Source organism: Clytia hemisphaerica, unplaced genomic scaffold (assembly GCF_902728285.1).
Source record: "Clytia hemisphaerica strain Z4C2 unplaced genomic scaffold, Clytia hemisphaerica genome assembly, whole genome shotgun sequence".
Taxonomy (NCBI): Eukaryota; Metazoa; Cnidaria; class Hydrozoa; order Leptothecata; family Clytiidae; genus Clytia; species Clytia hemisphaerica.
The window spans coordinates 658,890-671,649 of record NW_027103741.1 but is presented as its reverse complement, the minus strand read 5'-3'; the positions used below and the strand labels follow the sequence as shown (position 1 = coordinate 671,649).

The following is a 12,760-nucleotide window of genomic DNA, read 5'->3' as shown; positions in this document are numbered from 1 at the left end:
GAAAAAATAACACTCGCATCAAATTCCTGCTTTCGTTTGAGAACTAAACAGTCGAGTACTGAGCGATCTTTTCAAGTCATCTCTATACAAAAAAAGAAAAGCAAAAAGACCTATCGAATGAGAACATCATAATGTTCCACCGCAGAGTAACTTGTGTTTTGAATCTATCAAAGCAATTAAAACACTGGAAATCTTCAAATCCCACGATATCCAAAAACTCGAGAACACGCAAGCAAATTGATTTTGCAACGGTATAAATTGAAACTTGAAAATGTTATTAACACTTAGTTAATTGGCATAATTAGTGAGATTAGATATAAATTGATCATTTTTCCGATTTCATTTTTAGGGCCTGTCTTCTTTGGAATCAAGATGGAGCAAGAAACGAAGACTTTTTATAAGAACAAAAAAACTCATCAAGCATTTGCTTTGCGTTTGTTTTTTTTTACCAAAGCTGTGAAGATCACATGTAAGAAGGATAAGCGAGCAATAGAAGAACATAATAATCTGCACAACACTCTCGTATCACAGAACCCGGTGGGAACCTACAGCGTGAAATTTTTACTGCAAAATATCTTAACGGGGAAGAAAATTTGGGGTTTTAAATGGTCGGGGAAAAATTGCGACGGCGTGTACTTTTGTTAACTCTTCGAAATTTTCATCATTTCCCCCCAAATTTTTCAAGTTTATTTATCCCCTTTGGAAAGTTCTATCTGCTATCTTAGCCCCTCAGAATGACTTAATTACTCAATATGGAGTTTTTCTCTCCCCAATTCATAAACGGATGATATGTATTGTCCCGGGACATTTACTAACACGCATAAACGTACATTTTCTATATTTCATATATAATAGAACACCCCTTTCTCAGTGACCCAGTGAAGTTTTGAAACCCACCGGGTCTTAATATATAGTATCTCCAAAGCTCACTAAGTGATAACCTTTAACTTCCTCTGGAAGGGAAAATTGACTTTCAACTAATATTCAAGAATTCTTAAAAAAACTGAGATTGACCGGGGTAAGACGGTAAGACCATAAATAAGATCTTTGATTTGGGTTCTATGCAATTTCTTTCACCGGGTAATTCATCATCGAGTGGAGCTGACCGGGTCACTGATATAGGGGTGTAATAAAAGAATTTGTATATATAATCTCCGTGGATACAATCGGGTGCATAGTTCTTCGCGCTTCGATGGTGAACAAACGATTTTTCTGTCGTGTTTTCGTCAAGTTGACAATTAAGAGTCATGTCTACCTGAGAACGATCTCGATTATCGGTTCACGCAGTGGTCCCTATAAAAGGCAACGAATGAATTAAAAAAATTGTCATGAAACTAATTTTGCGGTATATTCAGGGCTTCATTAGATTATTGAGCTTATCTTTAGATAGAAGTCAACGACCTTAAATAGGGGTGTATGACAAAATTATTTTACTAGAAGAAAAGATACATATTAAAATTTAAATTAAATTTGGGCTTTTTTCTTAGATAGTGATTCGTTTTAGACTATAACATAGTCTAATTAAAATGGTATAAAGGATAACGATAAAACCAGGTGAAACATTCGAGAACGAAATACCTTTTCCTAATTAATGTTGTATGTGCAATATGACGATGCGTTGACTTCTCGATCCGGGATACTTGATAGCTGTACCATTATTCGGCAAGTCCATTTGGAATATCTAGAAAGAAAAGCAATATATTCAAATTATTTTAATCTTCAACTGGCAAAACCACATCTTAATACCAATCAAATATGAAACAGTTGACACACAACAGCGTTTCAAAACCTTTCTAACATTTTTAATTAATGTCCATCATGTGGCGTTAGAAGATCTTTACAGTCCCAAAAACCGGTGAAATTCTGTACTCAAATACCTTACGTATCTGCCGCTTTAGGTGGATTAAACTTCTCGTGGAGTAATTGAAAATGGCATCGACCGCATCGACCTCTAACGTTAGAGGTCGATGAAAGTGGTAAATTCGTAATTTTCATTAGTTTTGGCCCTTTTCGCAAAACTTAGTTCTTGCTATAAATTCAAAATCCGTTAAAACTAAAGAAATTTGGTGAAATCTAGTGAAAAAGAGGCTGCTTCGCAGCGAATTTTTTAAAATTCTCAATCCTCTAAAAAAAAGTACATGCAAAAATTAATCGACTTAAGGTAATAATAGCGGTATTCTAAGTCGCGTCATTAAGACAAAAGTGATGAGAAAGTAAAAAATCCCACTCGCACAAGACAGAGATGTAATGTGTATTCCGACAAGGACATGATGTGTATTTCCTTCGTTGTGAGACAGGGAGATAGGAAAGCAAAACATCACTCGCACACTCGCATGAGACAGGGATGTAATATGGTATATTTCCTTTGTTGTGACACAGGGAGGTGCGAGAGGCGGGAGAGCTAAAATACCACTCGCGTGGTACAGGGATAATACGTACCTGATAAAATAATATTTCTTCCCACTATTTTACCGAGCTTTTTACGTTGCTTTAATATACATTAATGCTTGTGAGAAAGCATAAAAAAGCAAGCTTTTATCCCCTATTGATCGTGATATAAAGAGGGCCTTAGATAATATCCTTGAACTCATTCGCATGTCAATGACCTTCTTAAAGTAACTCTCACAGGAATCTGCAAAGACGTCATCCTAATAGACGTAATAAAAAACTTACCATTGTTGAAAGAATAACTTTTCGTAATCACTTGGGAATATAATTACTGCTTGCATCGTGTTTACGTCATATTTCTCATCGCTTCACTTTTTCTACCGTGTAGGAGTGCCAAACATGAGATTTCTATAAGGAAATTTGAAAAACTTCACCGCAGAAATATTTTCAATATTTTGCTCAATTTTTCGACTGCAAGTTGTGGGGTAGCAGAAATATATATCAATGTGTTCCTTATAAGAGCCGCTAAACGAACATCGTATTTTTGTTTTCACCACGACGTGTTATTGAACGTTTTAAGTACTTTTTGTTTTCAGCCTTTGATCTTTCTTTTTTTTCTTTTGTTTAGCGTGGCGCTAAATGATGTGATTACTCATTTTTTTGTCGTTTAAAATATGACAGTGTGCTCGACTGCTAAAGATAAGAAACAATTGAAATGACTACTCGTTATCCAAGGCGCCAAAAAGTCATTAGCATTAGCGCCAAAAAGTAGGGCCTTCATCATACAGAGCAATCTGATTGGTTAAAATTTAAAAAAGACTTTCTGATGGAGCGATAGACCTTTTTTCAAAGAGGCCACCCTGTTGAATAATTATGTAGTCCAGCAGAAAAACAATGATAAAACCATGCATAATTATTACAATATGCATGATACAGTAAAATGCATGGCTCTATCATTGTTTTTATGGCTGGACTACATAATTATTCAACAGGACGTCCTCTTTGAAAAAAGGTCTATTACAGAAGCAACTGAGAAGAAGAGACCACTTTCATTTTTTTATTGCAGATTTCGATATAAAAATTGCATGGGGACTACTTCTGTCAATGTGTGTTATGTGTCAACTATGTAAGCATTTTATTGTTGGAATAGAAATAGGTAAGTCTAGTCTAGCCTAATTGTCAGCTGTCAGGGGGCGTGAAAAGAATGCGAGAGCTTAGAGGGGGTTATCCTGCGGCGTTGCAGCAAAAATATATTCAATTCAATTCAATTTTTATTTGTATTAAAAGCAAAATACATGGATTTTACCAAGCTGCAAGTTTCATGGCTCGGGGGGAGGTAAAAATACATTTTACAGGCCTTTAAGTGCCTTAGTTTTAGAGGGCAAAGCACAGGAAAAAATGTTAAAAACCCAGGCCTGGGAACAGGGCATTTTCGGGGTGGGTTTTCATCAAAAAAATTTTTGCCTTGGGATTTTCATTTTGCTATAAGTTGAATAAAAATGTGGGTGTCTTTTTAGCTATTTTACAGACCTGAAAAAATTTTCGGATGAAAAACCCACCTGGGATTTGACCATTTCCCAGGCCTGGGTTTTTTAAAATGAGGACTGGATTGGGATTTGGCAATTTCCCAGGCCTGTGTTTTTATAGCTCAAAAAATGAAAATTGTCTAAAAAGCAAACCCAAAACCCACCCTTGTATACAGGTCATTTCAAAGGCATGGGTTTTTTGAAGCCGGGTCCGAAAATGGCCAAATCCCAGGCCTGGGTTTTTCAAAGTGAGGACTCCATTGGGATTTGGCAATTTCCCAGACCTGCGTTTTTATAGCTCAAAAAATGAAAATTGTTTAAAAAGCAAACCCAAAACCCACCCTTCTTGTATACGGGTCATTTCCAAGGCTTGGGTTTTTTGAAGTCGGGTCCGAAAATGGCCAAATCCCAGGCCTGGGTTTTTCAAAGTGAGGACTCCATTGGGATTTGGCAATTTCCCAGGCCTGCGTTTTTATAGCTCAAAAAATGAAAATTGTCTAAAAAGCAAACCCAAAACCCACCCTTGTATACGGGTCATTTCCAAGGCTTTCGTTTTCGGGTGGTTTTTCCATTAGCCAAATTCTGGAGCCGCTCGCTGCGCTGCAGTTGATGTGCGTGTCGGGACAAAAATCAAGGCGGAAGCCATTTTGTTTACATTTTTGGCTGGGGAAGCACTGCAAAACAGTGCTTTTTGAGTAGATTTGGTGATTCTTGGTAAGAAAGAAGAAGAATACTACTTGGAACCAACATCAAATGTATTTGAATAGACTTCTATCATACATTGGAATAAAAGACAATACTTTTTTAACATAATGAATGTGTGAAACTTGCTTTTTTGTTTACAAACTTCACTCAAGTAGTTTCGTCGATTTCGCTGCTTTCGAAAGCTGTTGATGGAGACTACTAACTTGCAGAAGTAACTTTATATTGGTGCAAACAATGACTATAATAGGTTCACAAACATTCCCTATCATGGAATTCAGCTGAGAAAGATTTTTTTCGATCGCATTGAACAGTTTTGATATGAGGAGAGATATCCAAGATATAGGCTCATTCAAACATGGTTTCACCCATCCCTTTAGATAACAAAGATTTCATGATTCATTTTATTCATCTCAAAAATGGCTGAAGAGGCACTAACGGTCAGATCGGATTCATCGCTGACTGCGCTGAGGGATAAACTTTACTTTAACTCTCAAAATTTTGTCGTTGAATCTTCCCAGTCGTCAAAGACGGAGTTATAATGTTATAAACGTGACTGATTTTGGGGTATGTTTTACGTGCAGGTTTTGATTGGATCCAGGACAAGAAAAGGATAAGCGAGTGCAAAGAAAGTGCCCAAAAATTCTGAAATTTTGAAAGTACCGCAAAAAATTGAAAGTACCTTATGACATTGACATGATTGTGTATATCATATAATGGGTTGTTATTGTTTTGGATATCCGGCATACCGTCAACGGCTCTAACTTGGGACGAGTGTCATATCATGGGATGGTTGACTTTCTGAACTGTTTTTTCACTGTTAAATCTCTGTTGACAACAAGTTTGTTTTCTATGATTTGGGACTATGTTAATTTAAAATGACTTTTAATAGGTAGAGGTTCGGTAAAATGATTGCCGAATTGCTGTCCCATGTTTTGTCAGACTGTCCCAAGTTAGAGTCCTTGACGGTACAAATCCACTTTGTAGTCATTGCATTTTCAGGCAAAGTTATGATGCCTATAGCACTGTCTGAAATTATTTTTTTATTTGGATTATTAGTTATCAGTGCTCGATTCTGTTCGGTGGAAAGCTTCCAACTTCCCAACAGAAAAAGTACTGTCACAAAGGATTATAATAAAAAAATTTTGAGATGTTTTTACTTTATCATTTAAATATATAAAATTTGTACAAAGTTTGCTTCAGCCAAATATTTTTATGCTTGAAAATAGTTATAAATTCTATTATGTTGAATAATTTTGTGGTGGTAAAGATAAGAAAAACATAACATGAAGTCAAGTCAAAATACACTCAAACACTCAAACATGTTTATGTATAATTTACGATGTTTTCATTATCGCAAAGTAACTCTTTACGAAGATAGAACCTCTGTTAAAATTTTGTTTTATTATTGCTTTCATTGTTGGATGGATGGATTTCCCATGTTTGTATTTATATTACAACCCACGAAAACCGAAAACGTTTTTCTATATTTTCACTGACAGATTTTTTTATCATAGATTTTGTTACGTCTTTTTAATTAGTATTCTGCTTAATGCAACAAACATAGCAGTGTAAAAACTGAAAGCTAGTAATTTATTCGCTTTTTGTATTTGTTTTTTAATTTGATACCCCTGTTGGGGTAGGGTAGGGACTACTAGTAGTAAAAGTATTGCCACGTTAAACACATTTTCAAATCTTTCTGGATATATTTCAGGATTGACATGAAATTGAAATCACTAGCTAAAGAACTCTTGAAGTCGCCCAGAATATATACAGATATTTATTATATCTTTATCTCAAGCTTTTGTTAATATTTCATTGATTTTAAATAATATGAGATAAACAATTTCAGATATTTATCTTTAAAATATCTATTTTATCTTTAAAGTTTTTATTTGCATACAAAAGATATAAATAGTGTATAAAATATTTTAATATGTAAAATAGTTCCAAGGAAAAAAGCAATTATCCCCAAAAGATAAAGGTCAAATCCGTTTTTTCATGTGCTTCCGATGAGAAACTTAACGTAATTTTGACCATGTTGAGGGGGTGGGATTTGGCTTTGGAAAAAGGAACATGTACAGGTCTGGGAACAGTACATTTTTGGGGTGGGAAATGCCTTTTTTCGGGGCTGGGGAAAATGGAACGTGTACAGGTCTGGGAACAGGGCATTTTCGGGGTGGGAAATGCCCATTTTCGGGGGTGGGATTTGGCTTTGGAATATGAAGCATTTTCCACCCCGGATTTTTTTTAATTTCGGGGCCGAAAATGACCAGCTCCACAACCCGTGATTTTTGTCTACTAAAAACACCGACCTGAAAACTAGCAATTTTCGACCCCGAAAGTTTGAAAATCTAGCCCTTGGGAACAGGCCAAATTCAGCCCCGAAATGTTGAAAACACAGGCCTGGAAACAGGCCATTTTCGGCCCCGAAATTTTAATATCCTTGACCTGGGAACAGGGCAATTTCGACTCCAAATTAAAAAAATTCGGGGTGCGAAATGCCTTTGGCATGTTTCATGTTCCAAACCCAAATCCCACCCCCGAAAACAGGCATTTCCCACCCCGAAAATGCCCTGTTCCCAGGCCTGGGTTTTTAACATTTTTTCCTGTGAAGACAGCTACTAAAAACAAGGTAGTTTTCCACCTAAAAAGCATTGTTTTATATCCCAAAATTGGCAAATCCCAACCCTAGGAAATGACTATTTTTTTGAACATACAGGCCTAGGAACTTGCAATTTTACACATTGAATTAAAAAAACACAGGTCAAGAAAATTGTCATTTCATACCCAAAATTTGAAGAAAAAGAAACAGCCAAGTTTTCTGTGTTTTACACCCCTTTTTCCATCAACCTTACTTTTCGACTGGGAAAATGCTTTTTTCTGGTAGGGAAAGTATTTTCCTGAGTATGGGTAAAGTATTCATGATATGCACCACTGCAATGACTTCACGAAATTATGTAAAACTTTTCTGTTTTGTTCCATCTAATACGTCACTTTTTCTATTGTTTAAGAGACGTATTGGGTGGAAAATTTTAAAAGTTCTCAGAAGACTCTCCAGTGGTGCATATCATGAATTTAGTGGATTTGCTATTTAATGAAAGATATAGTTTTATGATTTTTTCCTGTGATTACAAAATGGTTTGGTTCAATCTTTAAATACCGTTTGGGTCAGTTTGAGTAAGATCGTCTGGCTAAATACAAGATTCTCAAAATTTCTTCTCTGTTTGTTCTGTGGTAGCCTTATCATGAAACAGCATAAAACATCATTTTATGGCATCTTTTACTAACAGTTAAACATGGTTTTATCCATGATTTTGAGTCACCCCTTAAAACACAAATCACCCCTTATCAATTTATCCCCCCTTAAAGCTTAAAGATGGTTTCGAGGTGCCCCTTAAGTCTTACTCCCCCCTTAAATTTGCAAGACTCTTATGTATACATGCCCTTAATTTTTGGGGTGTAGAGACAAGCGAGAAATTAGTCCTTAAAGCTCTTCTACTGATATTTCTTTCTTTCTTTTGTGAAAAAGTTTTTTATCATTGTATACTTTTCTAAACCAGCAAATTTAAAATATTAGTAGAGAATGATAAACTGCAATAAAAAATGTACCTGGTATAAAAATCCCTACTGTACACTTTTCTAGAATCGTTTTCTCCTCAAACTGATAGCATTAGAACGAAACTATTCCATATAGAAGCAGAACAGAAAAATATTCCAAATTGAATGTAAATATTCGAATCACGGGTCATTCCATTACTGAAATGTGATTGGAGCCTTAGATGTAGTGTAGGATGATGGCACACCAAGGAAACAAAAATATTTTAGAATGTAACATTCGAATCGAAAGAGAAAATTCCATAGCTGAAATGTGATTGAAGCCTTAGATGCTTTGCAAGCAGTGGCGTTGTGGGAAAATCTTTCTGAAGGGGCCAAAGTCAATTTTCCAAAGTGGTGTCCCCATCCACCATAGGCATAACGAGGAAGGAAATATTTAGTGGAGAAGAATAGATTTATCTTTGATGAATGGAAAAGGGGACAACAGGCCCCACCATGGTTGGGGCCGACTAGAAATTTTTTTTAAATCGACTGCCAAGCTACCCTAAATCACTAAATACAAATAGACAAATTAGAGACTTTCTAGAGTGAAAAGAAAGTGTAATGCGAGCGAAGCGTGCGAAAAAATTGATGTTTTATGATTTCAATATTGTTGTCAGCATATTGGTCTTGGGGCACAGTTAGATTTTCATTTAATAATGCTATATTGTACACAAAAAACTTGTAAATTAGCTAGATTGCAAAGAAGTTACCAATGAACTGTATTGCGAGCAAAGCGAGCGAAAAAAATTGCAAGAAAGGAACAAGATTACTCCCCCCTCAAGTAGCAAGGGCTTCCATTTGACCCTTGAGACCAAGTCCCCCTTATTTCTCAGTTTTTAACATTTTTGCCCCTTTTTAAATTTTAAATCACCCCTTATTTTAAGGGGGGCTGAAACCATGTTAAATGATATAAAAACACGATGGGTATAATATACATTAAGAGAAAAAATCTTGAAATTTTTGGTTCTTTTAAGAAACTTTTATTTTGAGGGAATTAATTTCGGCAAATGACCTGTTTTTTTTGTTAGTTTCTTAGCTAAAAAAAGGAGAAATAGTAGTATTACCTCTGACATATAACTTTAGTTTTTATTGGGGGAGGGACTATTATATCTGTATAAGAAGTATTTTTATTGTTGTCAAAGAACCATCGAATTTAAATACCTGATTTAAATACTGACTTTACTATTTTATTTTGCTTAATAAAATCCAATAAAATAATTCTTTTTCAGAATAAATAACATTGGATAAAAGTAGATTATTTTAAAGAGAAAGCAAGATGGTGAAGATTACTCAAGATATGCTTGTCAAATATGCAAGTCATTCTAAAAAGAGGTCAAACGAAAGTAACATCCAGTACTTGAAACGATTGACTCACATTTATTTCCAAGAAAAGAATATTGACCAAATTGTAAGTTTTCTTGTTTGAATTTAATCCGCACGGCTCTCTCTCTATTTTTGGTGCATCTTAATTAGATGGTGAAACTTCTGTGGTATTATTTTGGCCTTACTTTTTTACAAAGTTAAGATTAGAAGATTTCAAATTTTTACACAGTTTATACATTAAAGTTTTCTAACTGTTTTCTTTGCCTTTTTTCAAGTCAAAAACTGGTAACTTGTAACTTGGATAACTTGTAACTTGTACTGTGCTCGGGAACATGAAAGGATTTCACAGGCCAAAGATCTCAAACCATCTGATTATCCCTTTAAAGTAACACAACTTGACACCACATATTCTTACATTTATTTTTGTCTTTCAAGGATGGTTTGAATGAATGCAAGAATCTTTCAGTTCTTTACCTCTACGACAACAATATTGAAGTGATCAAAAATTTGAGCTTTGCTGCAAACTTGACACATCTTTATCTACAAAAGAATTGTATTAATCGAATATCTGGATTGGAGCACCTTCCACAACTTAATAAATTGTAAATAGACTATTGAATAGCTTGCAGAAGAATCGAAAAGATTTTTATCCGGTAGTTTCGGTGGTTCTTTTGCTTATTATGTTTGAAGTCGATTTTTTAAAGTCATGTATTTTCAATCTTTTGAATTGGAGATTTATGAATTGATTTTCTTTTTTCTTTCTTTGAAGATATTTGGGACAAAATCAAATCACAGTTGTAGAAGGATTGGACAAGAACAAGAGCTTGACAGAGCTTCATATAGAATACCAAGAACTACCCGAAGGAGAGAAACTACTCTTCGACCCGCGAACTATTGAATCACTTTCAGTAAGTAACTACTTTGTACGGCAGAACGTCAAAAAATCATGATGTGATATTTTATTGTAAATTAGCCAGTCGACGGCAAGGCAACTTGTAAGTTCTGATACACAATACAGTGATCACAAAATACTACTGTATAAATTGAATTTTCAAAAATTTTTCAGTCATCGCTAGAAGTATTAGATGTTAGTGGAAACAATTTGGATGAATTGAGTGATCTGAAGATCTTACGATTTCTCGACAATTTACGCATAAAAGATAATGATTTGGATAGCTGGCATGATCTCTCTGAATGTTTATTCGAATGGAAAAGATTACGTAATCTTGATATGAATGGCAATCCGATTTGCTCACATAAAAAATTCAGGGATAAACTGATCATCATTTCAAAATCGTTAGGTATATTTCCTCTCAATGGACTATATAGATGACTAAGTCATAGCTTGTTGGGTAGCTTAATGTTTCTTCCTTCTTTTGGACGCTTTGTTTTAGAAACGGGTGGATGGGAGGTGGCTGTCGACATTAATTTTTGCATGAACTTTTTTTTTCGCGAATTGAGAATCTAAATTTTTACGTGGAAGAAATTTTGTCAATCGGCCTCTATTTTACCTAACCTTTCACTTTCGTAGTATGGCAAACACTAGGATTTTAAAATTTTCCCTAGGTTTAATTTTCGCAAAAGTCACCAAAATTAATAGACGCTAAATTTAATCCACTTGGTAAATTTTCGTTCTTAGGAATAGCGGGCACAGTACTAGACCAGCCATCTAGTTACCTTGCCCAATTAAGATAAGGAAATTAATAACTTGTCAAATTGAGAATGAAATCAGTTGGCCTTCGTCCATACTCTATAAAGTATTAGAATGTCGATTCTTTCTTCAGACATGATCAATGAGAAAGAAGTCAGCAATTCCACTCGACAATTCCTCGAAAATTGGTACGCCAATAAAGAAGCGAAAAAGCAAATACGAAAGCAATCAAAAGATCGTTCAAATAGTATCGACGTCATGCATAACTCCGCACTTGATGCTAGGTACCCCTATTCTGCAGACTCCGTTTATGATGCAGGTAGCTTAGTAGCAGAGCAGCTCCCAAACAGTAAACACTTGTTGAGGCATCATAAACAATTTGTTGAGGTGTTAGCGAAAGCCAGACGGAAACCTTTACCGCCACTCGAACAGCGATCAATACCGAGGTTTGTGCTTTTGAAATAGAGTCTACGGAGGATCCTTTCAATAATATCTGGTGTTTTTAAAATACTTTACTTTATTGATACATTACACCCCTGTCTCCGTGCCCCGGTGACAATTGAAATAGTAATCATTCTACAAGATTCGCTTAGATCAGCATCATCTTACTATTCACAAACAGATTTTGTTATTACTACAACCACTTTTCTTTGTTCATTTAAAAATCAGAGGGTGTTTACTTTCAATTTTGACTTGACCCTCGTTTTAAGCGTTGTATCAAGCTTAGACGAATATTCTCTAGTTAACTAAGTTCAAGCGAGTTATTTGATACGATTAATTAAACTCTCTTCGGAAACAATAAAATCTGGAAGACTTTTTCAGAACATTCGATAATGAAATACACAGTGTAGCCACTAGGATATCACAGTACACAAATTTTATGTTTCACTTTTTCAGATATTCATCACCTGCGTCAGCAAGTTTAGTTGAACGCACAATGCATGATGGGAAACAGTACAGAGAAAGTTCCGTCAGATAAACAAAACATTCATGCCTCATCTACTACGAGCAGCAGAAAGATTCTCCCAGGAGATGGATAAAATTAGAACGCTCTTAAGATTGAATAGCGTTTTGCTTTCCCGGGGACAGGTTTTATCCTAAAAAGTTGCTTCTAAAATTGAAATTTGGTTCAGAGATCTTTCATTTGTCTATTTTGAAGATCCATTATGCAAGACTGAATTAGAAATCTTAAAAGAACATCTATTTTTAAAGATTACAAAACTACAAAACGAGAAAATCTTTTAAAGAATTCGCGCCAATTTTAATCATAAAATGTAAATATTCTAATTTATTTTTAAAAGTTTAATTTTTTACGTTAAATTCCTTGTATATTTTATACGCCAGTTATAATGTGCTCAATGCTGAAGTCAGAGACTTTGATAAAAAATATAGCAAAATCTTGGTCAGGGTCAATTCTATGAAAGTTATTTTATCAAATGACATATCTTGTAAAGGGAAGCTTTGATGTTTGTTAAGTTAATGAGTCTTTTGGAATACGTTTTAACGAAATACTTCCTTAATACTTGTCATGTTGAGATATATAAAACTATTTGTCTGATGTTTTACATAA

The 12,760-nt window shown here is 34.9% G+C and overlaps 1 protein-coding gene and 1 long non-coding RNA gene across 2 annotated transcripts; one reads left to right on the top strand and one right to left on the bottom strand.

Annotated features, from left to right (window-relative positions):
* Positions 1-773: 773 nt before the first annotated feature.
* Positions 774-1,724, bottom strand: LOC136805236 (uncharacterized). Its single transcript, XR_010846364.1, has 2 exons — positions 1,579-1,724; positions 774-1,293 (listed from the first exon to the last, which is right to left on the bottom strand). It is a non-coding gene; the product is annotated as an uncharacterized lncRNA (long non-coding RNA).
* Positions 1,725-9,435: 7,711 nt separating this feature from the next.
* Positions 9,436-12,603, top strand: LOC136805235 (protein phosphatase 1 regulatory subunit 42-like). Its single transcript, XM_067061816.1, has 6 exons — positions 9,436-9,624; positions 9,975-10,141; positions 10,309-10,447; positions 10,606-10,840; positions 11,324-11,636; positions 12,088-12,603. The coding sequence occupies exons 1-6, from the start codon at positions 9,493-9,495 to the stop codon at positions 12,167-12,169; spliced, it is 1,068 nt and encodes a 355-aa protein (XP_066917917.1). The 5' UTR covers positions 9,436-9,492; the 3' UTR covers positions 12,170-12,603.
* The last annotated feature ends 157 nt before the right edge of the window (positions 12,604-12,760 follow it).

Bases quoted from the DNA above. Each gene is read 5' to 3' on its own strand.
- LOC136805235 (XM_067061816.1), top strand. From the start codon at position 9,493: ATGGTGAAGATTACTCAAGATATGCTTGTCAAATATGCAAGTCATTCT. The intron at 10,448-10,605 runs GTAAGTAACTAC...AAAATTTTTCAG, and splicing joins GAACTATTGAATCACTTTCA to TCATCGCTAGAAGTATTAGA. The intron at 10,841-11,323 runs GTATATTTCCTC...TTCTTTCTTCAG, and splicing joins CATCATTTCAAAATCGTTAG to ACATGATCAATGAGAAAGAA.